This window comes from Molossus molossus, unplaced genomic scaffold, assembly GCF_014108415.1.
Source record: "Molossus molossus isolate mMolMol1 unplaced genomic scaffold, mMolMol1.p scaffold_m16_p_8, whole genome shotgun sequence".
Lineage (NCBI taxonomy): Eukaryota > Metazoa > Chordata > Mammalia > Chiroptera > Molossidae > Molossus > Molossus molossus.
In genome coordinates, this window is record NW_023425402.1 from 50,391,913 (window position 1) to 50,415,919 (window position 24,007).

Below are 24,007 nucleotides of genomic sequence, written 5' to 3' on the forward strand. Positions count from 1 at the left end.
TAATGAGATTTCCCATGTCCTGTATAATTCATCTTACAGTGAATGTTACAAAGTCTATTAACACTTATGGGCTTCTATTCACAAACTAAATACAACTAGCAGTAACTTGGGGCCACACTGGTGCAAAATAAAACTGGGCCAGAGTATTAAAAATATCGGCAATAAAACATCCTATTTTTGTAGGTGGACTGATGCTAATAACATGATGTTTCCTGATCTTTTCCCCTACAATTGCACACCAAACTTCCAAGTTATAAGCAGGTAAAAATCTTTGTTATCTTTCCATTGTAAAAATACATCCAAAGTCTTCTAGTAAAGACTAGAAATGCAAGTATAAAAATGTTTCCACTATAATCTGCCATGTAGCAAATGAACAGCTCACAGGGCTAAGACTGGTAGAGCATCTTTCTTAGAAATTACCTTTGTGTTGACATGGGGGTGAGGTCAAGGGGCAACTAATTCACAGACCTCCTGCCCAACCCATGAGTAACCCCTGTAAACTGATGCTTCACACAGACCCTTCCCCTCAGTAGCTAGAAATGGCATTGCACATCCACTCTATGTCCACTCCTTGGCAAACCGGTGCTAGTTAGTTGTGTGCCTAGGGCAATAATGCTGCAATATGCTTGGCTTAGGGCAGCAGACACAAATGAAGGCAATTGGCATCTTTTATACTGTTTGCCCAGCACAAATACACTCATACACCAACCTCTCCTGCTACCCCTTCCCGCCTCGACCTCTGGGCAAAGCAGCTATTTCCAAGACTGCTTCTGTGTTCTGCTTTGCTTAAGTGTAAGAGTGCCCGTAATTCTTTCAACTAAGTACATGATAAATGTAAGGAAATGCTTGGAGACTTTGCTAACTAAATGAGATGCTTCATTACTCACAAGTGTTTGTCAGAAACATGCAGATGTGAATTGTATCTACCCTATAAAAAGGTTCTGTACCAGAGAATTGTCAGCCACTGTGAGGCTGGAGCAGCATACAGGTGTGCTATGCATCTACTATGAGGTAGCCTTTTGTTGTAAACAGAATTTTATCTCACCCATGTAAATGGATACTGTGCTCACATCAGTGATATTCACATATACAAGGAGTTCAGGAATTCTGTCTTAGAGTACTTTTACATGAAATAAACATAGGAGAACTGGTATCTTAAATTCAGAAATTTTGATCTATGTCAAACAGAGGTAGTTATTACTAACATCAGTATATAATACTTATATAAAGGTCAAAGTTATTTGGTTTGTTTGGAGTAAGCAGGACTGTAGACTATTCTGTAAAGAAATAACATCATATATGGTATGTTCCCTGAGCAAAGTTCTTTGTCCTGAGTATGTTATGTAATAGTGATACTATTCTTATATAAAAAATAAACCCAACTTTTAATCATAAGATAGGTTTGGTATGTGCTCTTAATTCAGTTTGATAAAATGCTTACAATGATTTCAAATTGCACCCATAGGTCTACAGTTATACATTTTTAAAAAACATGATCTCAGCTCTGTACTTTTTCATATGGAAACAGGGAATGTCCAATTCTCAAGTCCATAACTTCCTATTTCTATAAGGTCAAGGAACTTTGGTTTGGATTTTCAAAGTGACTTATTATGGTTTGCATTTTTACTCTTAACCTGCTTATTTTACCTGCTAAAAATTAAGCAATGCCACTTTGATTTGTCTACATAATTTAAATACGCTTACAATCCTCACATAAGGCAAGGAAGGACTTCTCTACAGCTATATCACATTCAATATCGTCAAAGGTAAGCGTTGCATCACAGCACAGATATTTCAGTACACACTATGGAGATTCTCACAAACACTGTGGTGGAATTCAAGCTGAGTTGTGAGGGCTGGCGGCCCAGCCCCAGGCATTCTCGGGATGCCCGGCCTGCTGAGACAGCAGCGACTGCGCAAGTCTGCCAGGCAGGACCAGTGGGGGAGGGAGCTGCAACTGTTCAGTAGACTGTATCTCACTTGAGCCATGCTCTTTCCTCTCTGATTATCTGAGCTTACACCAACAGGCTCATCATACAAAACTATATTTATTGCCAATGCTAAAGCATTATAATTGGTACCTTCTTGGAGATGTTTCAGAAAGGTACCCATAACATCTATAACCAGGATGACACCAAAGTGAATTTTCATGACTGAAACCCAAAAGGGACCAACATTATGGCTGTTCCCTAGCCAATTTATTAACATAACTGAGGACTGACCTGAGAAGCATCTCTATCTCCATCACTGCATGCTCATCCTGAATCCACCATACAGCTCACTTCAGCATGGTCATACAGGGAACGTCCGTAAGATCAATTTTACTGTATAAAACCCTTCTAGCCCTCTGGTAGGAGGTTTTGGTACCTCTGCCCCAGGCTTATCACTCTAGTTGCCTGCCACCCAACACTGCACTTTTTAATATATTCAAGGTCATACATATTGGGCAATTGCGAGCATCCACTTAATGCTGACTCTCAACCCTGGCATTTTAGTCACATCTCTGCTGTTTTGTTTGTTTTAGAAACAAGTTAGATAACTCTCCAGGGGGAATAAAAATAGCCACCAAAATATATACCAAATGATTGGAGACTTCCTCCAAGGTCTTCAGTAGTAAACAGGGAGGTCCCTGCTTGAAGTGATGGTCAAAAGGATTGACTTAGGGAAGTTGCTGTTGCCACAGTCCCTTAAAAAACCTCACAACATGCTAAAGATTATGAGCTGGTATCAAAATACCACCGAAAACAATCAAGTCACTACATTTTTACATTGCCCTCCCCCCTTCCTTTCTCTTAATATGCATCTAATTTACAATCAAAACATGTGAATTAAAAACATTGAAATATCGGCACAGAAATTACACATTCATTGTCTTTTCTGGAGTCATGTATCCCAGATTCAAAAAAACATATGGCAGTCGGAGGCATGTGGAGTTAAGGTTCTGCCTTCGAGGGGGGGGGGGGGGACACTCTGCAGATACCAAGAAAAAAAAGGCAATCCCAAACTTGGGTTGGGGGAACTGATGATTTAAAAACCTTTAGTACCATGTGATTGGCAGCTCTGAGATCTGAAGTATCCTTTGGTTCACACAAAAGGTAACAGTCATTTTTTATTTTTATGTAATGGAAAGGGAGTGGTATTTCAAGAAAAACTCCAGGGGTTATTTCTGAAACCCTCTAACATGCTTTCCACGAGTTTTCAGTTCTTGGGGATGTCAAACTCTGTGAGGGAGGGTGTGTGCTTATATCTTCACACACACATATAAAAAGACAAACTCTCTTTATATATGTGTCTCCATTCCCACAGAAATCCTCCTCCACACACACAGACTCAGGCTCTCTCCCTCTCACACCTGCACGGACAGGTGCACATTGTATCTCATTCTCTGGACTACATAAAACAGGACACCCTGCTCAAAGGTAATTTGCTAAGAGTGATTTGTCTGTTTAAAAAAATTCACAGTTCCTCAACAGTAGTTAAAAATCCCAGGTCAGCTGCTGTGTGTGAAATACTGTTCCCTTGTGCTTGCATGAGGTAGACTTCCAACCGGGGGAAGAAAACGGTACACTGAGAAGAAGGGTTATGTCTTTTTCCTTTTTTGAACAGAAGGCCCCTTTTTGCTTTGTTCTTCGGGTGCTGCCGGTGACTTCATGGAGGAAGCTTCTTGCGGGGCCCTGGCGGGCCATTCTGAGACCTCGGACCTAGCCTCCTGCGGAAACGGGGGCGCCGCCCCGCCGAGCCCCGCCCCCACCTCCCGCGGGAAGGCCGAGGCGCATGGCTGTGAATCCGCGTCCTGTCTTCCCTGAGAACCGACGGGCGGCGGCACAACAGTTTTATGTGGGCAGTTTGCCACCATGTGCGTGATGCTCTGACAGTAATGGCACTTCTTTGGCTGAGGAGGTAGACTACATTCCTTAGCATGATGATCAAGGCCACCACAGTTGTAGCATCTGCAACAAGAATAGTGACAACAGCTTAGACGTAGGGAGTTATGTGTCATAAAAAGACACCCGAAATACGCAAACCACCCATGAGATCCACTTATTTCAATGTCCCTTCGAAAGTCCGTTATGCTATCTGTCACACCACCTGCTGCTAAGGCCGTCATCACCAACGAGCTCCAGCAGAGCGACAGAGTTCGTTGTACGCAACGCAACAGTCGATGGAAAACATGAAGGACTGTTTAATCATTTCCATGTGGAAATGACCCCTTTTTAAGATCTGACAGGTTATTTTAAAAGAACAATTTAGCCCACTAGAGGGCAGCCAATGCTCAACAACAACAACAAAAAACACCACCTCCAGCTAGCTTTAAAAAGTTAAAAAAATGCAGCTGTTCATATAGTATGCACTGGCAATGTGCTCAGCAATTGGGAAAACTATAGCGCAAATTTAATTTTATAAGTTTAACATTTCTTCGGGTATTATTTTGATTATGGAAATCAGATGACTGGAAGAATTTTTCTCCTTTGTACAAATTAAGCACTGCACGAAAAATCTGCTGTATAGGAAAATCAGATGTCTGTGGTCAATTACCAAGTAATTTTAGAGCAATACAGTGAGTATCTGGATAGGAAAAATGCTGTAAAAGAAAGCTCCTAACTACTTAGATTGGATTTTAAAAAGCTGATGGTAGTTCAGTGATAGAAAGAATTTACTTTCTTTACCTTTCTGTAAGAAATTAGTTTTCCCATAGAGTAATTTTTTCTAAATTGAAATAAAACAAATCCGTCCTTAATCAGTATTTTCATGCACATTGGGTGTATGGCTTTGCATTAGATATCTGAAAATTTGACTTAGCTTCTAAAAGCCGAGAAAGTAAATTACTTGGAAGATATATTTGCTCAATTTCAGTCTGATTTTCTTTTAAATTTTTATATCAACAGCAATAAAACAGCCTAAAGTGGAGAAAATAAAAATTTTTAATTACAAAGGTTTTTAAATCTACTTGCTGAGTATAGAATTTGCTTATTGATTTGTCTCCAATTGAAATGTCTTAAGGATTTTCTATTTTAAATTTATTTTCAAACACATTTATGACTCCAAAATTCTCATTATGAAGCACAAACAATAGGTCACAGCATTTTTTAAAAAATAGCAAAATAAGTGGTAACTGTGAGAGTCAGTTTAAGACTATTATGACAACAAAATAATTACAAAATTAGATCTGTGGGTATAAAAATAGCAAGCTTAATGACTTATATTACCATGTATTTCAAAGAGAAAACTACTAAACTACTACTAATCTACTGAGCAGTATATGTAGAATACCTAGTATTTTATTTTCTGGGATAAGTTATAAAGAGCAAAATTTTTACTTGGCAAAAACCAGGATAACTATGGCTTGCTTCTCTAGTTATCAATATTACCTTACAGATGTTAGAATAATGAATCACAAGATGGACTTTTATTCTTTGCAGTATTAAGAAGTACTTATGTAGAGGAAATTACATCATTTTCAAAAATTAAAGGGAAAAACCAAGAAAACTTTTTCTAGTTAAATTATTTGTGCAATTACATATCTTAATATAATAAACTAATAAAACTTTATAATTAATATTACAATAAAGGTTCACTATTATTTCAGCCATGTGCAAGATAATGCAAATTTAAAGAATACAAATGATTAATGCTTGAATTTCAGGTCCCCCAAAATAACACACTAAAAAATGGCATCTTTCAAAAATATAACCATTATTACTTATAATAATGTTTTCCCATATAGTTATCTTCTATAATAGATAAGTGAATTCTTAAATTAAATTTGCCCGTCTATAAAATATCTCCTTTTGAATTAAATTCACTTCCTGAGGATAACATCCAGTTAGGAGCTCATTTTCGAAGAAAGAGAAAATGGGATAAAGGCTTCAGTAATAGAACAGGCTCTCCTGCAGACACATCAGTTTCATCAGTCACTGTGGTATGCCCTGCGTTATCCAATTTAGGGAACCATTTTGCCCACTCATTTACCAAGGGCCTGATGTCAGGATTCCATTTTCACAAATGGGGGTCTTCCATCATATTCTATACATGCATTTACCATTACATTTGAGTTTTTAAAGTTATTTTAAGGATACGATATACTTTTGCTTTCCTTGTATTTTGACCTGCATGGTTAACTCACCCCCCCTCCCCAACACACACACACACACACACACACACACACACACACACACAGCTTTTCATATATGTGCTAGCACAAGGCCAGACTGCCTTCCACACTGTAAAGATTTGCATTCAGTATATATATGCATAGCCTCCTTTAAAGGGGAGGAATGGTATTTATTCTCCTCTTCTATTTAATCATTCAGTGTCAATCACTCTTACTAAGAGTGCAGATCACACCCCATTATGAAACCCCTTCCTTCCCAAGGGACTGACTCCAAAATGGAAATGTCCAGTTACCTTTCAGCTCACAAATGATACCAGACACAGATTCCATATCAGCTCTACATGGCATGAGTCTGCTTAGTTCACTCTCCACACCTCCAAATCAAGTTGCTTTTGTTAGTTTGAATGAATTACATTGTGATGTGATCATGAAAATGGCATGTGTGCACATGTATACCTATACGCTTAAGAAATACAGGGTAGGCAAAAGTAGGCTTACAGTTGTGAGTACACAAAACAGTCTAGTCTTATTTTATTATTTATTTGTATTACAACTGTAAACCTACTTTTGCCCACCCCTGCATAAGGACAGACTCACAAGCAAAAAACTATCTAAAAGGAATCACACTCTGTATTTTGATAGCCCAACTAACGTTAAGTATTTTACAAAATGATGAACCAGTGGCACCAAGGATATTTTCTCACATATTAAACATAAAGGTGAACAAAAGTATTCAGATTAATCCTTGAACTTTATCAAATTCCTCATAAAAGTTACCTTATACTATAATGAACAAAACAAGCTGATGAACAAAATAGACAAAGAGACATAGAAGTAGGGTACAAACTGGCAAACCTCAGAAGAGGGGGTCGGGGTGGGGGGAGATAAACCACAGAACTTATATGCATGTATGCATAACCATGGACATAGACAACAATGCTGGGGATGGGAGGGGTTGGGAGGAGGGTTATCAGTGGGGGGAAAAGGAGAAACATCTGTAACAAAAATAAAATAAAACTTCTTTCTGTTTCTCTAAGGAGAAGTTCAAGGAACAAAGAAATTTGCATATTTAATTTGTCACATTATCATTGTAAATAGAACCATTTAAAAAACTGAGAAGGTTCTCATTCTTATATTACTGTCATTTTATTCCACATGAAAAAAAAATTATCTTATATTTTAATTCTAAAGAGCTACCATAGCATATTCTACATATATTACTTATACAATGTTGAAGATGGAAAATAGATAATCAAATTGGAGTCCATTTTTAAGACTCAAATATAATTAAAATTTTTAAATGAAAGGAGAATGCCAACAATAGATAAAGAAGTACCTAAAATGGCAAAATAAAAAAAAATAAATATATTTTATTTACATCTTTAGGAATATTTAATTACACTATGAAATAATTATGTGAGTTTTAATAAACTAAGCTCAAACACCTACATTAATTAATAAGTTAATCAAAACATATCCAAAGTTTTGAGGATTCCATAATAAAAATGGGAACTGATTCAGAAATCAGAATTAGATCTGCTAAGGTCCTTGAAAAACTTACTATTTGGGGGCCCAAAGCACTGAATAAGTAAATTATATTTTTCAAGTGACACCAGCAGTAATGGTTAGAACTGAGCTCAACTAAAGACCACTAGATTATCTAGGCCTTATATGGAAACACTGGTTTTTAGATACCTTAATAGCTTAAATGAAATGATTCATCAACTGTGTATTTCCCTTGGATCCCAAAAGTGATTTTGAAAAATTGGGCAGAGGGATGATACCACAGATAGAGAGCCAGATTTGTCTGTCTAAAAATATAATAGATAAAAATGTAATTTAGATGTTTCTAAGTATTTATTGTGTTAGCTGAATAAGAATTTATTTGGAAATTAAATTTGTATTCTTTGGGGTTTGGTGGGAGCATTAAGAAGAAGGATACAGTGCTCTGTAAGCTTCTCAGGAGAAAGGATATGTTGAAAGAATAGTAAGTAAAGCCATATCGGGCAGAGAGAACAGAGGAGGGGAAAAGTGCAAGCTATAGAGCGAGAAAAATGGGTGAAGAATATGGAAAAGGAGCAAATAAGAGGGGAAAAATCATTGAAGTTTCCCAATGAGAGGCCCAAAGGGCTAAAGAAAAGCCAGGTTGGAAAGAATTTCAGAAACTAATTCGGGGAAAAGATAACTGACTCTGAAGAGATTGTTTATAATTTTTAATCTTAATATCCAACTAACAGCCAGAAATAATACTAATAACACTCATCAAGTCTATAGTTTTCTATTTTAATATGTCTGAACACTTGTTATCTAATTCATGTGTGTGGCAATCAACCAAACACAGAGAGTATTGGATCCGTCCGGTGGTGGGAGGGAGGTGGATGGGCAGAAATGCCGTCAGAGAACCCAAGAAAGATGAGAAAAAGGAAAGAAAGATTCAGAGTGTATCTTCTTATATAAGCAATCTGCCCACTCCGGATCTCAAGAGTAAGAAAGACAGATTCTAAGACCAACCTTCCAGATAAAGGCCCCACTTTGTTCTGATAGCTCCCAACAATCTATATTTCCACTTGGGTGCAGTTAGTTCACACAACAGATTCTGCTCCCACATACCAAGAGGAGACTTGGGAACTTTGATGAATCACAGACCTGGAAAAGCCTTTCAGCAATGAATACGATTTCTGACCTCTATCAAAGCAAACTATTATTTATGTGAACTTCTGTTTCTTTTATTTCATTCTTCTGATATCTAAACTCCTAACACTGTAAGCCAATTAAACAATAAAACATTTAAATAAAATTTTATATATTCTTCCTATGTATAGTGGTAAAAATACTGAATTTTCAAAGAGATTAGTTAGTGGTGGTTTATGTTCTTTATAAAAGGTTCTTATGGAACAAATAAATATTTAACAACAGAAAAAATTTTATTTGTATCTTTTGAAATACAGAAGCCAGTATTCTCAACTATTACCTTGATGCTAAAAATAAGATGATCTATACACAGCAGGGCTGAACATACTGTTAACAGAATTAAAATTAAAATTATAATAAGGTTTTTAATGTGTTATAAAATCAGTCTTCCCCCAAACCGTATGAAGTAGGTATTACAATATCTACTTGTATTGATGGAAACATTGACTCAGAGAGTTTTTGTAGAAGAAAATTTTAATTGAAAATAATAAATTTCACTTGTATTTTAATAATATAGACATTACACCCAACAATACTGATATAAATTTATTATATGTAAGTGTAAAAATATATAGGGGCCTGAGTTAAAAACACCAATACACACACACACACATACACACAGATCTGAAGTAGAGTTTTCCTCAGATCTGGGTTACTGCCCAGTACTATGCTGTAAGGAAGTGAGCTTCTCTCTTTAAGATGAAAGGTCCAGTCTGGACTTTCCACTATCAATGCCCAGTTTTATTTCTACCCTTCTTGTATTTTCTACGTTGAAAAATTTTTTTTTTTTTTTTTAATCCTCACCCGAAGATATTTTTCCATTTTTTGTACAGATAGAGTGGGAGGGAGAGAGAGGAAGGGAGAGAGAGAGAGAAACATCGACGTGAAGGGACACATCGAGTGGCTGCCACCCGCACAACCAACCAGGGCCGGGGACAAACTGCAACCGAGGTACGTGCCCTTAGCGGGAACCGAACCCAGGTCTCTCCGGACCGCAGGCTGACGCTCTAACCGCTGAGCCAAACTGGCCAGGGCTACGTTGAAAAATTTTGCCTAAAAAATTAATCAATACTTTTCCATTTCCCTTAACCATATGTTTAAGATTATAAATCAGGTTAGTAGGCTACAATCAGAGCTATCAAACTGCCCCAGTGAAAGTCCAGCCAAAATGAAGAAGCCAGACATCTTAGTTAGCCCATGAAGTCATACTGTAATGCAAATGACTGATTTAAGCCTTAAAATAAATATTGCAATCCGATTTTCTATTGGTTGGAGCAAACATGAATTGAAATTGCCTCTCTTGGAGGGCGATTTGACAGCATATTTCAAAAAAAAAAAAAAAAAAAGATTAATACACATACCATTTGACCTAGCAACGTAGTTCACCTCTAGAAATTTTACCTATAAGAATATTCACTGAGCCCTGGCCGGTTTGGCTCAGCGGTTGGAGCGTCGGCCTACGGTACTGAGAGACCCGGGTTCGGTTCCCACTAAGGGAACGTACCTCGATTGCAGTTTGTCCCCGGCCCTGGTTGGTCGTTCGGATGGCAGCCACTCGATGTGCCCCTTCACATCGATGTTTCTCTCTCTCTCTTCTTCTCTCTCCCTCCCACTCTATCTGAACAAAAAACGGAAAAATGCCCTCGAGTGAGGATAAAAAAAAAAAAAAAAAAAAAGAATATTCACTGATAAGCACAATGATTTTGGTACCAGGATATTAATTAGAATGTTATCCATATTGGTAAAAAAGAATAACAACTAAACATTAATACTAACAACAATAATAAATACTTATAATCAAACCTAGGTAGTCTGGCTACAGAGTCCACATTCTTTACCACTATGTGAAAATAAAAAAGAAGTTCAAGTAAACACATAAGAAATAAAACCGCAGATATTAAAAGAAATGAGGTAAAATAATATTTTTAAGCCCGGCCGGTGTGGCTCAGTGGTTGAGCATCGACTCATGCACCACGAGGTCACTGGTTTGATTCCTGGTCAGGGCACAGGCCCGGGTTGTGGGCCAAATCCCCAGTGGGGGCATGCAGGAGGCAGCCATTAGATGTTCTCTCTCATCGATGTTTCTAGCTCTCTCCCTCTCCCTTCATCCCCTCTAAAATCAATAAAGAAAAATAAATAAATAAAGTACAAAATTGAAAACTAAATTTTTTTTTTAAAAAAAGAGTATTTTTTAAAATGAGATAAATCTATTTGTATGGACATGGAATAATCTAAAAAAAAACACCACAAAATAATGCATAAATATAATACAATCCCATTTGTTTCAAAAATACTATATATAATTATAAGTAATTGTATGCATTTTTATTTTTAATTTTATTATTATTTTGTTGTTAATTTTTTGTTAATCCTCACCTGAGGATACTTTTCCATTGATTTTTAGATAAAGTGTGTGTGGGGGGAGAATCATTGTTGAGAGAGACACATTTATTGGTTGCCTCTCGCAGGGTTCCTCCCGACCAGGGCCAGGGATGGAACCTGAAACCCAGGTCCATGTCCTTGACTGGGAATCAAACCCACGACCAATGCTCTAACTGCTGAGCCAAACCGCCAAGGGCAACTGTATGCAATTTTAAATGCATAGAAAAACTACAGGAAAGATAAACAGTAAATTAACAGTGGTTACAACTGAAGAAGAGAATAGAGTTAGTAAAGTTAAGGGGGAATTTAATTTTTACTATACAAATTTTAGTACAGTTTCTTAAGTAACAAGAAAGAATCTATATATTATTTGTGTAATTAAAAAGAGAAAACAGCCCTGGCCGGTTTGCTCAGTGGTCAGAGCGTCGGCCTGTGGTCCAGAGAGACCCAGGTTCGGTTCCTGCTAAGGGTTTGTACCTAGGTTGTAGTTTGTCCCCGGCCCTGGTTGGTCGTGCGGGTGGCAGCCATTCAATGTGTCCCTTTCACGTCGATGTTTCTCTCTCTCTCTCCCTTCCTTCCTCCCTCCCACTTTATCTGAACAAAAAATGGAAAAATGTCCTCGGGTGAGGGGAAAAAAAAAAGAGAAAAGAGCAATTATAAATCTCCACTTCATTTTTGAATTTGGCCTTCATTACTACTGTTAGTCATCTGACCATGAACCTGTACAAGCAGTTCTGGAATCATCATAAGAGCTTGTAAAAAATACCAGGGTCTGGGTCTCACTCCAGACCAAGTCAACCAGAATCTCTGAGGTGGAGCTCTAGACACCCGTACTTTGTAAAAGCTTCCCAGGAGACAGGAGTGTGATGGGCCTTGAGAACCACAACTGGGTACCAAACCCATTTAGCACTGACAACCTTACCAAGGGATTACTCTCATCTCCATCATATGGAATGTGGTTCAAAACGGAGAGAGTCTCCCAAAATACTGTTTCAACAGGTCCTTGATACCTCAGAAAGGCAAATGGACGGAAGGAAGGAAGGAAGGAAGGAAGGAAGGAAGGAAGGAAGGAAGGAAGGAAGGAAGGAAGGAAGGAAGGAAGGAAGGAAGGGGAAAGGTATGTATCTTATTTCCTTACTGGGAACTAAAAATGACTGCCTAAAATTTTTAACTGGGACAGCCTTTTACCATTACCAACCCCGGCTTATTTTTAGAAGAAAAGCATTGTAAATCTACTGAGTTTAGCTTCAGAAGTGATTTCTCCTTTTCTTAGGCCATTATTCAATTCTTAGTTCAATCAAGGATGGGTTCAGCCCAGCCAGCATGGCTCAGCGGTTTAGCGTTGACCCATGAACCAAGAGGTCGCCTGGTCAGGGCACATGCCCAGGTTGTCGGCTGGATCCCCAGTGGGGGGCATGCAGGAAGCGGTCGATGTTCTCCCTCATCAATGTTTCTATCTCTTTCTCCCTTTCCCTTCCTCTCTCTCTAAAAAAAAAAAAAAAATCTCATTTATGTGTGATCTCATATGTGGAATAAAAAAGAAAAAAGGATGGGTTCAATGTGTGGACACCTGTGTCATCAGAATGGGTGATAATTTACAGCTCTTCAATTGCTTGATGCTTTCTCTGAACTTCAACCTTCATTACCAAGGAACATTTACTGATTTCCCTAACAACTCTTTTAATTCTCCATCTTCAGTTGCCCTCATCTAAAATAGTTTTCAAAAGCATATACATTTGTTTAATATGGAAATATCTCTCTTAGTAGCCAAATTCTGTTGGTTCTTAAGTAGAAAATTATTTTCTTATGGATATAAAAATAACAAGATCTCTGTTTTTAATATTTAAACTACATATTGCCTAAAAGAGTGTCACTGATAAAGTAACTACTGCTCACTCTGTTTTCTACGTTTAAAGAAAAAGGAAGCCCATAATAATAGACGTTCTGCAATCCTAAGGGTAGGTTTACAATATCATTTTTGAAAAGTAAAATTCAATCACTATAATCACCATTCAGTTCTTTCTGGTACATGATAAACGGCAGATGTTTGGATGGTTCTGCATTGCCTAGTTGTACTCGGAGTAAGCAAGGGTCCATCTATTCTAGCGTGGAACAGATATGCACTCAAACTCTACAGCTGCTGGCGGTGGAAATGATCCTCTACGCTTCCTCCAAAACCTAGTTTTCAGATCACTCACTAAACTGATCTGGGATCTGTACTGAGTTCAAAGGGTATGTTTTTGTAACTTACCAACTATCGTTCTAACCTCGTTTATTATCTGGTTCTACAGTGAGACATTATCTAAATATCTTGTCTGTTACTGGATTCAATTACTTATAATACCCATGTAATCATTTTCATAAATTCAAATAAAAAATAGAATACAGCCCTGGCTGGTTTGGCTCAGCGGTTAGAGCGTCGGCCTGCGGACCAGAGTCCCGGGTTCGGTTCCCGCTGAGGGCACATACCTCGGTTACAGTTTGTTCCCAACACCATGGGGTTGTGTGGGTGGCAGCCAGTTGATGTGTCTCTCTCACATTGATGTTTCTCTCTCTCTTCCTCCCTCTCTCCTTCTCGCTCTATCTGAAGATAAATGCAAAAATGTCCTCAGGTGAGGATAAAAAAGAAAAATAGAATACAAGCACTTAATATCAATATCTACTATGTTTACAACTTTGTACTAGATACTAATGAAACATTTGTGAATTGTTAGCTGAATGTTAAGATATATACAGTTACACAGTTTATCTTGTTTTATGTCTTGACTGCTTTGAGGATTACCCTATGTTTATTCGTTTTTGGACACTTTTTGATGCATGTCAGGGTTGGTCATCTATATTCTAATGCCAGCTAAAAATGCAGCAATACAGTAATAGCTCTATTCACAAACCTTTCATCATCGCATAGAAATAAAATAAGACAGAAAATGTGGGAGACTAATATGTGATGAATGGCAGTGCAGGGTATCACGAGAAGTTGGGATGGAACATGTAGCAGTTTTAAAAGACAAGAGGACATGAGAGGGGAGAAAAATCGCTGGAGAAATGAGGGCGATGGGTCTTTTTCATGTAAGGACACTTCCATCAGGTATAATTATAAACCAGACATATCTGTATTTCATTCCTTCATGTTTAAAAGGAGTTGTTATAGTTGGTGGCAATTCCACAATACAAAAACCATTTGTTGAGAGTTTACTACTTTGTACCATAACTTAAGAAAGAGCTTAATAATGAATTTTGGGTCATAAGTCAAAGCTGTATTTGAAATAGAAATGTTATCTCTGGTTTAAGTGACAAAAAAAAATCCCAGACAGGTAATCTGTTCTGGTTAATGGAAAAGTTAAAAAACAAGGAGAAAAATGTGCTAACACAGATAACTTAATGCTTTCCATTTCCTTGGAGTAAAAAGATTGTCATGAAATAGAACTCAGTCTCACAGGCAGTGGGCTCCGCTTTAGTGATCCCAACACAGCTAAGGAGGAGTGTCTAGGTCAGGACACGCACGCATGCACGCACACACGCACAGGCACACACACTAAAGAAAAGCCACATGCATTTTTGAAGTGGTAGTATTGTAACTAGGCAAACCGCAGGTTTAAATTAATCCTTGTTGAAACCTAGGTCCATTTATCTACCATATTTGGTTGGTCACATTGACCTTTAAGGTATACCATATTTTTAGAAGGTTAGTGCTGGTATCAAATATGAAGAAAAGGAAAGGCATTTAATATTTAACTTATCTTGAAATGGTCAAAATAGGTGTTTGCTTAGAAGAAAGACTCAGCTCAGATATGCAGTCTGAACGCGCTGGCTCATTTCTCTGTGAGAGCAGCCACACTGAAAACTGAAAGCCCATCGGCTTGCTCGTCCCCAGACCACGTCACACTGGCCAGGGGCAGAGGTGCGACGCTTGCTAGAGACAGCACCGGGCGGGCCCAAAGAGACACAATCCATGCTGCCTCGGTGTCCACTTTATACATGTTCTTCCTCGCTCCTCACAGGACTTCTTTTAGGCACTGGCTCTGTAATACAGCCTTATTTTTATGGCTGGCATTATTTCACAAGTCATTCTAAAGTGGTATCTTTTGCTTCATTGAAAAAAAAATTTTGTTTTACTACTAGTCAACATTTGGCCAGAAGCACAATAAATTTTAAAAGAGAAATTTCAGCCCTGGCTGGTCTGGCTCAGAGGTTAGAGTGTCGACCTGCAGTCCAGAGAGACCCGCTGGGGACATGTACTTCGGTTGCAGTTTGTCCCCGGCCCTGGTTGGGTCGTGTGGGTGGCAGCCACTCGATGTGTCCCTTTCACATCGGTGTTTCTCTCTCTCTCTCCCTCCAGCTCTATCTGAACAAAAAATGTTCTCAGGTGAGGATAAAATAAATAAATAAATAAATGAAATAAAAAGTTTTAAAAATAAATAAATAAATAAAAATAAAAGAGGAATTTCATCATGATTACTTGATAAGTGAAACAATAATTTATCTAGAGAAGTGAATGTAAACATCAAAAGAGTAGATGAAAGAATTTAAATAATTCATAATAAAATTACCTTAAGTATTAAAAAAAAACACCTCTGGTATGCAGCTAAGGACTCCACGATAAAAAAAGTACTAGCTCATATTTTATCACACATACCTCTCTGTTAAACACAGAAGGAAGGGACAGTATGAGAAATTTTGAAGAAAAGAAACATGTATACAGGTCAAGAATCAATTTCATACAGTAGACCCAGACACATGGAAGTAGGGCACAGACTGACATCCCTCAGAAGAGGGGGTGGGGGGGTGGGAGGGTGGGAAGAGATAAACCACAGAACTTATATGCATGTATGCATGACCAATGGACATGGACAACTAAGCCGGGGACGGGGCGGAGGTGGGGTGGGGTGGGGGGTGCCAGTGGGGTAAAAAGGTAAAATATCTGTAACAAAAAAAAATTCATAAAAAAAAAAAAAGAATCAATTTCAGTGGTGTGATCAAGGATGTACAGAAGAAGGTTAGATAACAGTCTCAGGTGTGCAACTGAATTGTTGCTATATTACTGTATTAGTAAGAACGGTGTGTATACTTTCTATATACACAACGTTTACATGAGTCGCATGATAAAGTTTATAGAGACCTGTTGTCTTAGAGCACATTGCTTGGTGTGAACTACCTAAAATGTACCCTCAGGATTAATTCATGTGCTAACAGGCAAAAGGAGACTGTGCCAAACCATATCAACAGCTACTCAGGAATCAGAAGGAGTTAAAACTATTGTGCTGAAATCACCAAGGAGAGGCTTCTAATGATCAATAAATTTGATCTGTTCCTGCACCAGCTTCTGCTGAGGAAAATGATGAAGTGCAGACTCAGGGTAAATGATCTCTGCCCACCTCCCCATCTAGCCCAATTGGTCTTCCTGTGACTCACTACATACTGCCCTTTACCAAGAATCAGCAGTTCTTAAATTGCTCGCCATGTAGGAAGGTAGGTGAAAATTGAACCAGGAAAATTGCTACTAGGTTCAGATAACCTCCATATTATCTTCTCTGTAGGTCTGATTTTGAAAATTAAAGCTTAAGGTAAAGTCATGTAAGGGATTCTTGGCCTCATGGCTACTTTCCCCTCCTTGCAGGTTGCAGTGCCCTTCACCCCTTCAGGGCCTCCCACCTTTTACATGACAAAAGCTGCCCAGGCATTCCTGCAGATCTTTTCTCTGATCACTGCTCCCTTAAGGAAATCTGGTTCACCTATTTGAACATTTCAAGGCTGTGACCCTGTAAACACGTGGCCACAGATATAAAAGAGAGGGAGCTGTCAAGCCAAGGATGGAGGTAAAAAACTGAAGGTGTAGGTATAAGAAGAGCTGATGGGTCCCTGGACAGAGACAGGATTGTTTATACATGTCCAAATGCTCTTAATGTTACCCATTAGGACTAGAGTCTACACGTCAACACATTTATGTGTGCATATTCTCTAAGCTAAAACTGGCCTGTCTTGAAGACAATTCCTTTGAGTATTTCAACCACAGAGCTTTCATATCCTTCAGTTATCCTTTGAATTTGACTGGTAGGAATGCACATGAAGAATATGATATAGTCTCTTAGTAGTTCAAAAGGAACAGTCACTGAGTATTTTTCTCTCTTTTTTTTTTTCCTAACAAAAAAATCTTGAAAAAGACCCTGGCAGTTGTGGTGAAAGGCGGTAAACTTGTTTGGATAATACTATTTCATCACCCTTCAGTTTCCATATTGCATTGCCCAGTACCGTCTGATTCTCCCAGAAGGTATACTAGACATCGGAGGACCCCATTTCTTTGTAGTCTTTTTTCTTTTTAATCTTTCGTTGAACACAGTGGAGAATTCAGAATTTTTCATTTTCGGTGCATAATTTGCAAATAGAAGAAAACTGACAGTAGATGTTTCTTGATTGTTAGAAGAATAAGAACACAAATACAAAGACAGACAGCTGTCCTCCAGACTGTCAACAATGATGGTGAAATTAACCATAAGCTATATCTCAGATAATGAGTCTTTACATAAGAAAATAACTGCGATGTATTTTGTTAAACTCAAGAATCACAGTGTGGACAATATATTTCTAAAACAAAAAGGAAATCTGTCATCTGGTTAGGGAGGATGTCATCATATAATATTTTTTGTAAGAAGAAATTTTTGCTGAAAGGACATGTAAGAGTATTCCTTCACCTGATATGTGGACACATGTAAAGGCTCTGACTAAAAGGAGATAAACAGCATAGAAATGAAAAAGTTCACTGAATTGATCATTCTAACCAAAGTCTAAAAAGATGAAAATGTTTTGCTGTCCTGGCCAGTTTTGCTCAGCGGTTAGAGCGTTGGCTTGCGGTCCGGAGAGACCCGGGTTCGGTTCCCGCTAAGGGCACGTACTTCGGTTGCAGTTTGTCCCCGGCCCTGGTTGGTCGTGCGGGTGGCAGCCACTCGATGTGGCAGCCACTCGATGTGTCCCTTCACGTCGATGTTTCTCTCTCTCTCTCCCTTCCTCTCTCTCCCTCCCACTCTATCTGTACAAAAAATGGAAAAATATCCTCGGGTGAGGATAAAAAAAAGAAAGAAAATGTTTTGCTATCAGAGGCTGAGGAAGACAACCACCCTCTCTTCAACAAAATTATGAGCCATGAAAGTTTTCAAAGTACTGCATCTTGAGGATAGATGTACAAGAAGTAGAACCAGAGGTAATAAAACGCTGGAACCTTTTAGAAATATATTTGAAGTCTGGATCAATATTTACAAGATGGGTATGTTTCAGACTCATCCATGAACAATTACTTGAATTTTGGAAATGTATGTCTCTTTACACCAGAAAAATATGGAATAAAATTTGGGTTCATTACATTTCAATTCTTACTGCTTTACAACACGGATGTTTTTCACCAACCCTTTATGTATATACTTGTAAATTATTTAAAAATGATTTTAAAAATATGTTTTAAAAGTCCATTAGACTCAGATGATAAATGATGGTGACTATTCTTCCTGGTATATTGGTGGCTAATAAAATGTAGAACTTGCTAAGTGGTGTAAGTGATAGAAAGTGTTATATCTTTTTAAGAGAAGACATGATCACAATTATTGGGAGCAACAAGAATGCTTTTGTAAAGTAGTTGGCTTGGCTACAACAAGCTAGTTAAAAGCTATGAAATACGAGTTTAGGTTTATATAGATGGAAGAGAAAACACGCCAAGTAAACTTATGACATGGATAAAAAGACAAGACAGAAGTGGAAAACTGAAGATGTTTTTAGGAAGGCAAGTTAGCTAGTTTAGGAAAGAAAACAGAAACCAAGATTACTAAGCAGTATATTAAACATTTTATAATTAATATCTTAAAATTCTTTCATCTTTTTCTTTACCCTCATCTGAGGACATTTTTGCATTTATCTTCAGATGGAGCAGGAGGGAGAGATGGATGAGGGGAGAGAGAGAGAGAGAGAAACATCGACATGAGAGAGACACATCAAGTGGTTGCCACCCTTACAACCCAAACGGGGCTGGGGACAAACTGCAACCCAGGGTCTGCCCTTAGAGGGAACCAAGCCCGGGTCTCTCTGGTCCATGGGCCAACACTCTAACCACTGAGCCAAACTGGCCAGGGCAAAACCCTTTCATCTTATAGTTGAAAAAAATTGAATTTCATAATTGATATATACCTTTTCATGACCAAAACCCTAATATTGGAGAGCCCAGGATTCCAGCCTGTGACTCCAGTGATCGATGATAAATCACTCAGTCTCTCTGGGTTTCCTCATCTAAGAATCCTTTTTAAAAATATTTCGTTAATCCTCACCTGAGGATATTTTCTTTTTTTTTTTTTTTTATGAATTTTTATTTATTTTTTTGTTACAGATATTTTACCTTTTTACCCCATTGGCACCCCCCACCCTACCCCTCCTCCACCCTGTCCCCAGACCTGAGGATATTTTCCACACTGATTTTAGAGAGTAGAAGAGAGAGAGGGAGGGACGGAAAGAGAGAGAAAAACATCAGTGTGAGAGAAACACATATTGGTTGCCTTCCACATGTGCCCCAGTTGGAGCCCTTGACTAGGAATTGAACCTGAGACCCTTTGGTGTGCAGGTCAATGCTCTAACCACCATGCCACACCAGCCAGGAACCAGGAATCCTTTTTAAAAGATGATAATAATTCCTGCTTACTTTACATGGTTGCTCTTGGTCTCCAATGAGATTTTTTTTTAAATCCTCACAAGGATATTCTCCCATTGATTTTTTCAGATAGTGTGGGATGGAGGGAGGGAAAGAGAGAAGAAATATCAATGTGAGAGAGACAAATTGATTGGCTGCCTCGTGCACTGAGGTATGCCCTTGACCGGGAATCGAACCCACAACTCTTCGGTCTTTGGGCACACTCTAACCACAGAGCCAAACCGGCCAGCCTCAATATCAAATATTTTTCAATGCGATGTAAACTACAAAGTTCTACATAAATTGTAGGTCCCATTTCTTTCCATAATCTCACATATGATATTCCTGAAGCGCTTCCACCACACTAGTGGTAAGATATTAATGGCAGAAGAACCAAAGTTCTCCTGAATTAGAAGGAAAGTGCAAAAACAAATAACAGAAAAAGTTTAAAATATTTCTCTTTTTAAGAATAGCAAGGAGAACAAGTCAGGCTAATTATATGATATTTTGCCTATCATATGTATGCTCTATGATTAATTTCCATTCACCATTCCAAGTCCACTGGGATTTTCTTCACTATCTCCTGGTTAACCTTGCATTTGGATGAGACACTAGTAAATTAATTTGCTTTGTTGCAGAAGCCATGAATCCCTTTCTGTATGTAGGACACTGTTGACATGGTCAGTATTTTTCTAATTTATAACTTGGAATCCATAAAAATAAAATGGCAGAGTAACTTTGTTTCAGTAAATTCTATCAGAAAATTTTGCAGATAAAGAAAATTATAAAGATGTTAGCCTGTCTATAATACAGTTTTATGTATGGGGAATCTGCTCATTACTTCTGTCTTCTAGAAACTATTCTTTCACTTGGTTTTCAACATACTCTCTTATATTGGTTTTCTTTCTATCTTTCTGACATTATTTCTCTGTCTTATTCTCAGTATCTTTCTGGATTCTCCAAGATCTAAACTTATGCTTGTCTATTACCTCTCCTTTAGACACTCTATTTCCTTCAAACTATTTTCTTTATGCTGATCACTCAAAAATTATTTCCACTTTGACGTCTTCCTGTAATCTCAAATTCAGCTCACTTCAAGGCCATTAGACCCCTAGTTTCTAGATCCATTCCAATATTTGATTTTCCTATAAGTTCCATCATTTTTCATTGCATTCATAGTGTTTACTGTTGCATTACCTGGTTAGTTCAAAGAAAAGGAAAAGGAATTATCAAAATCTTCATTACCCTTTTGTCCTTTAAAAGCAAAATGAAAACATAAAGCTGACTCTTAGGTCAACTCTCCTTCACCTACTAACGGTTTTCTCAGCATCGTGTCCATTTGGGAATAGATGTCTAGCCTCCTGTGTTTATGTCACGCCAAAGATTGGTCATGGTAACTGATACTCCACGTACATCTGTCAGCCCATTGGCCCACTCCTCACCAGCCAGTGATGCATATTAGTATTACCATGGATAATGTAAATAAAAAAACTAAAATTTATTAAACCCGTCCCCTGTATTAGTTTTCAAAACAGTGGAGTAAAAGAATAAAAACAATAAAAAGGAAAATTATTGTGAGCTGTTGGAATCTAGAAGTGAAGAGGAGAGTATTTAATACCAAAAGGGCAACATCATTAAAGTGGGTGAGATGTAGAGTGACTAACATCAAAAAGAAACAAAAGCATGAATTCCCACCTGCCTTAGCCTTTGCACCAAATGTTACTGTCATGTAGTCAATACTGCAAGTAACAGGCACCCACAGGGCTCCCGTGGAACCTGGTGACAGAAAGCTCTTCTCCCAGGCAAAAGGACTACCAAACTCCGCTCAATTTCCTGTCATCTAGTTGTCTTCTGACAAGTCTTTTTGACCCAATTTTAGTATCACTATAAGGAGTTTTCAAAGAAGCAGTAATGAGAACTAAAACTTAAATATTGGGTGATGTGCATTTGGCGATACTGCTAGTCTGGAATTTGTGGAGAAGCTAAGGTTGCCATCACAGAGGAGACACCATGGAAAGGACAGGTGGCAGTTTAAGCCATGGATGGTGGTCAACTAGCAAAGAGTGAAGAGTGAGAGGAGACTTCCGGTCAAGATGGCGGGTAGGTAAATGCGGTATCGCGTCCTCCCACAACCACATCAAAGTTACAACTAAACTACAGAACAACCATCATTCAGACCCGCCTGAAATCAAGCTGAATGGAAGTCCTACAACTACGAAATTAAAGCAGCAGCCACATCCAGACTGGTAGGAGGGGTGGAGGCACGAGGGGCGGGGCGGCGGCAGCAGCAGCGGAGCGATGGGCTGGTCCCACACCCACGTGTGGCGGATAAAAATCAGGAGGACACCTCAGCTAGGAAGGTCCTTCCTGAGGACTGAGGGGTCCCCGTCCCACACCAGGTGCCCCGCTCAGGGTTCCAGTGCCAGGAAGAGAATCCCCATAACTTCTGGCTGGAAAAATCCAGTGGGAACTGAGTTTCAGGGAAGCTGACGTAGCTGGAGCCCCACTCACGAACTTATCGGACTCTCTCCCTCTAAGTTTGGAGGGGAGGCGGCTCGAGGGGCGCCAGAGACATACAGGGAAGAATTGAGCTGTTTAGCACTGGAGCAAGGATTGGAGAGGGGGCTTTCTCTGGGACAGATGTGCTGTCAGAGGCCTTTGTTCCTTTGGTGAGCCCTTCCCTGGGGCGGCAGACAGTCGCCGTATCTGGGACTCCAGCAACCTGGCTCACACTGGTAGCCCCGCCCTGCTGACCCCCTGAGGCCCCGCCCCACCCCACCCAACTTTCAATCCCACCCAAGCTGTTGCCACTTGCTTAACCATAGGATTGGCCTGTCTTGGATCCTGCTTCAGGTTTTTCCTAAATTCTTTCAAATGAGCAGCATCAGGTCTCAGCGAGCCCCATACCTCTCGTTAAGTAATACACTGAAACAAACACAGGGAGGCAGCCAAAATGAGGAGACAAAGAAACAGGTCCCAAATGAAAGAACAGAACAAAACCCCAATAAAAGAACTAAGGGAAATGGAGATAAGCAACCTAACAGATACTGAGTTCAAAATACTGCTTATAAGGATGCTCATTGAACTCAGTGAGAACCTCAGTGAACTTAGGGAGGGCCTCAAGAGCATAAAAAAGGACCAGTTAGAAATCATGGATACACAGTTAGAATTGAAGGAGGCATTAACTGAAATAAAGAATAATTTACACAGCTTCAATAATAGTGTACGTAAATCCAAGGAGCAAACCATCGATTTGGAATATAAGGAACCAAAAAATGCCCAATCAGAACAGCAAAAAGAAAAAAGAATCCAAAATAATGAGGATAGTGTAAGGAGCCTCTGGGACAACTTCAAGCATGCCAACATTCGCATCTTGGGGGTGCCGGAAGGAGAAGAGAGAGAACAAGAAATCGAAAACCTGTTTGAAACAATAATGGCAGAAAACTTTCCTAACTTGGTGAAGGAAACAGACATACAAGTCCAGGAAGCACAGAGAGTCCCCAACAAGATGAACCCCAAGAGGCCCACACCAAGACACACCATCACAAAATGCAAAAGGTTCAAGACAAAGAGAGAATCTGTTTTTTTTTTTTTTTTTATCCTCACCCAAGGACATTTTTCTATTTTTTGTTCAGATAGAGCGGGAGGGAGAGAGAGAGAGAGAAACATGGACAAATCGAGTGGCTGTCACCCACGCGACCAACCAGGGCCGGGGACAAAGTGCAACCGAGGTACGTGCCCTTAGCGGGAACCGAACCTGGATCTCTCTGTACCGCAAGCCGACGCTCCGACCGCTGAGCCAAACCAGCCAGGGCCAAAGAGAGAATCTTAAAAGCAGCAAGAGAAAGGCAGCTAGTTACCTACAAGGGAGTTCCCATTAGGCTGTCAGCTGATTTCTCAAAAGAAACTTTGCAGAACAGAAGGGAGTGGCAAGAAATATTCAGAGTGATGAAAACCAAGAACCTACAACCAAAATTACTCTATCCTGCAAAGCTGTCATTTAGAATCGATGGACATATAAAAACTTTCCCAGACAAGAAAAAGTTAAAGGAGTTCATCACCACCAAACCGTTATTATATGAAATGATGAAGGGTCTTTTTGAAGAAAAAGATAAAAGGTATGAACAAACAAAATGGCAATGAATACATATCTATCAACA

The 24,007-nt window shown here is 39.0% G+C and overlaps 1 protein-coding gene across 3 annotated transcripts in view; it reads right to left on the bottom strand.

Moving 5' to 3' along the window:
- Positions 1–3,512: 3,512 nt before the first annotated feature.
- The window catches only part of LIN28B (lin-28 homolog B), a 106,184-nt gene continuing 85,689 nt past the window's right edge, over positions 3,513–24,007 (bottom strand). For all 3 annotated transcript variants that reach the window (XM_036249072.1, XM_036249074.1, XM_036249073.1), the window contains exon 4: positions 3,513–3,950. In XM_036249072.1, the coding sequence (XP_036104965.1) occupies positions 3,581–3,950 (370 nt within the window). In that variant the 3' untranslated portion in view covers positions 3,513–3,580. The remainder of the gene's footprint in view (positions 3,951–24,007) is intronic.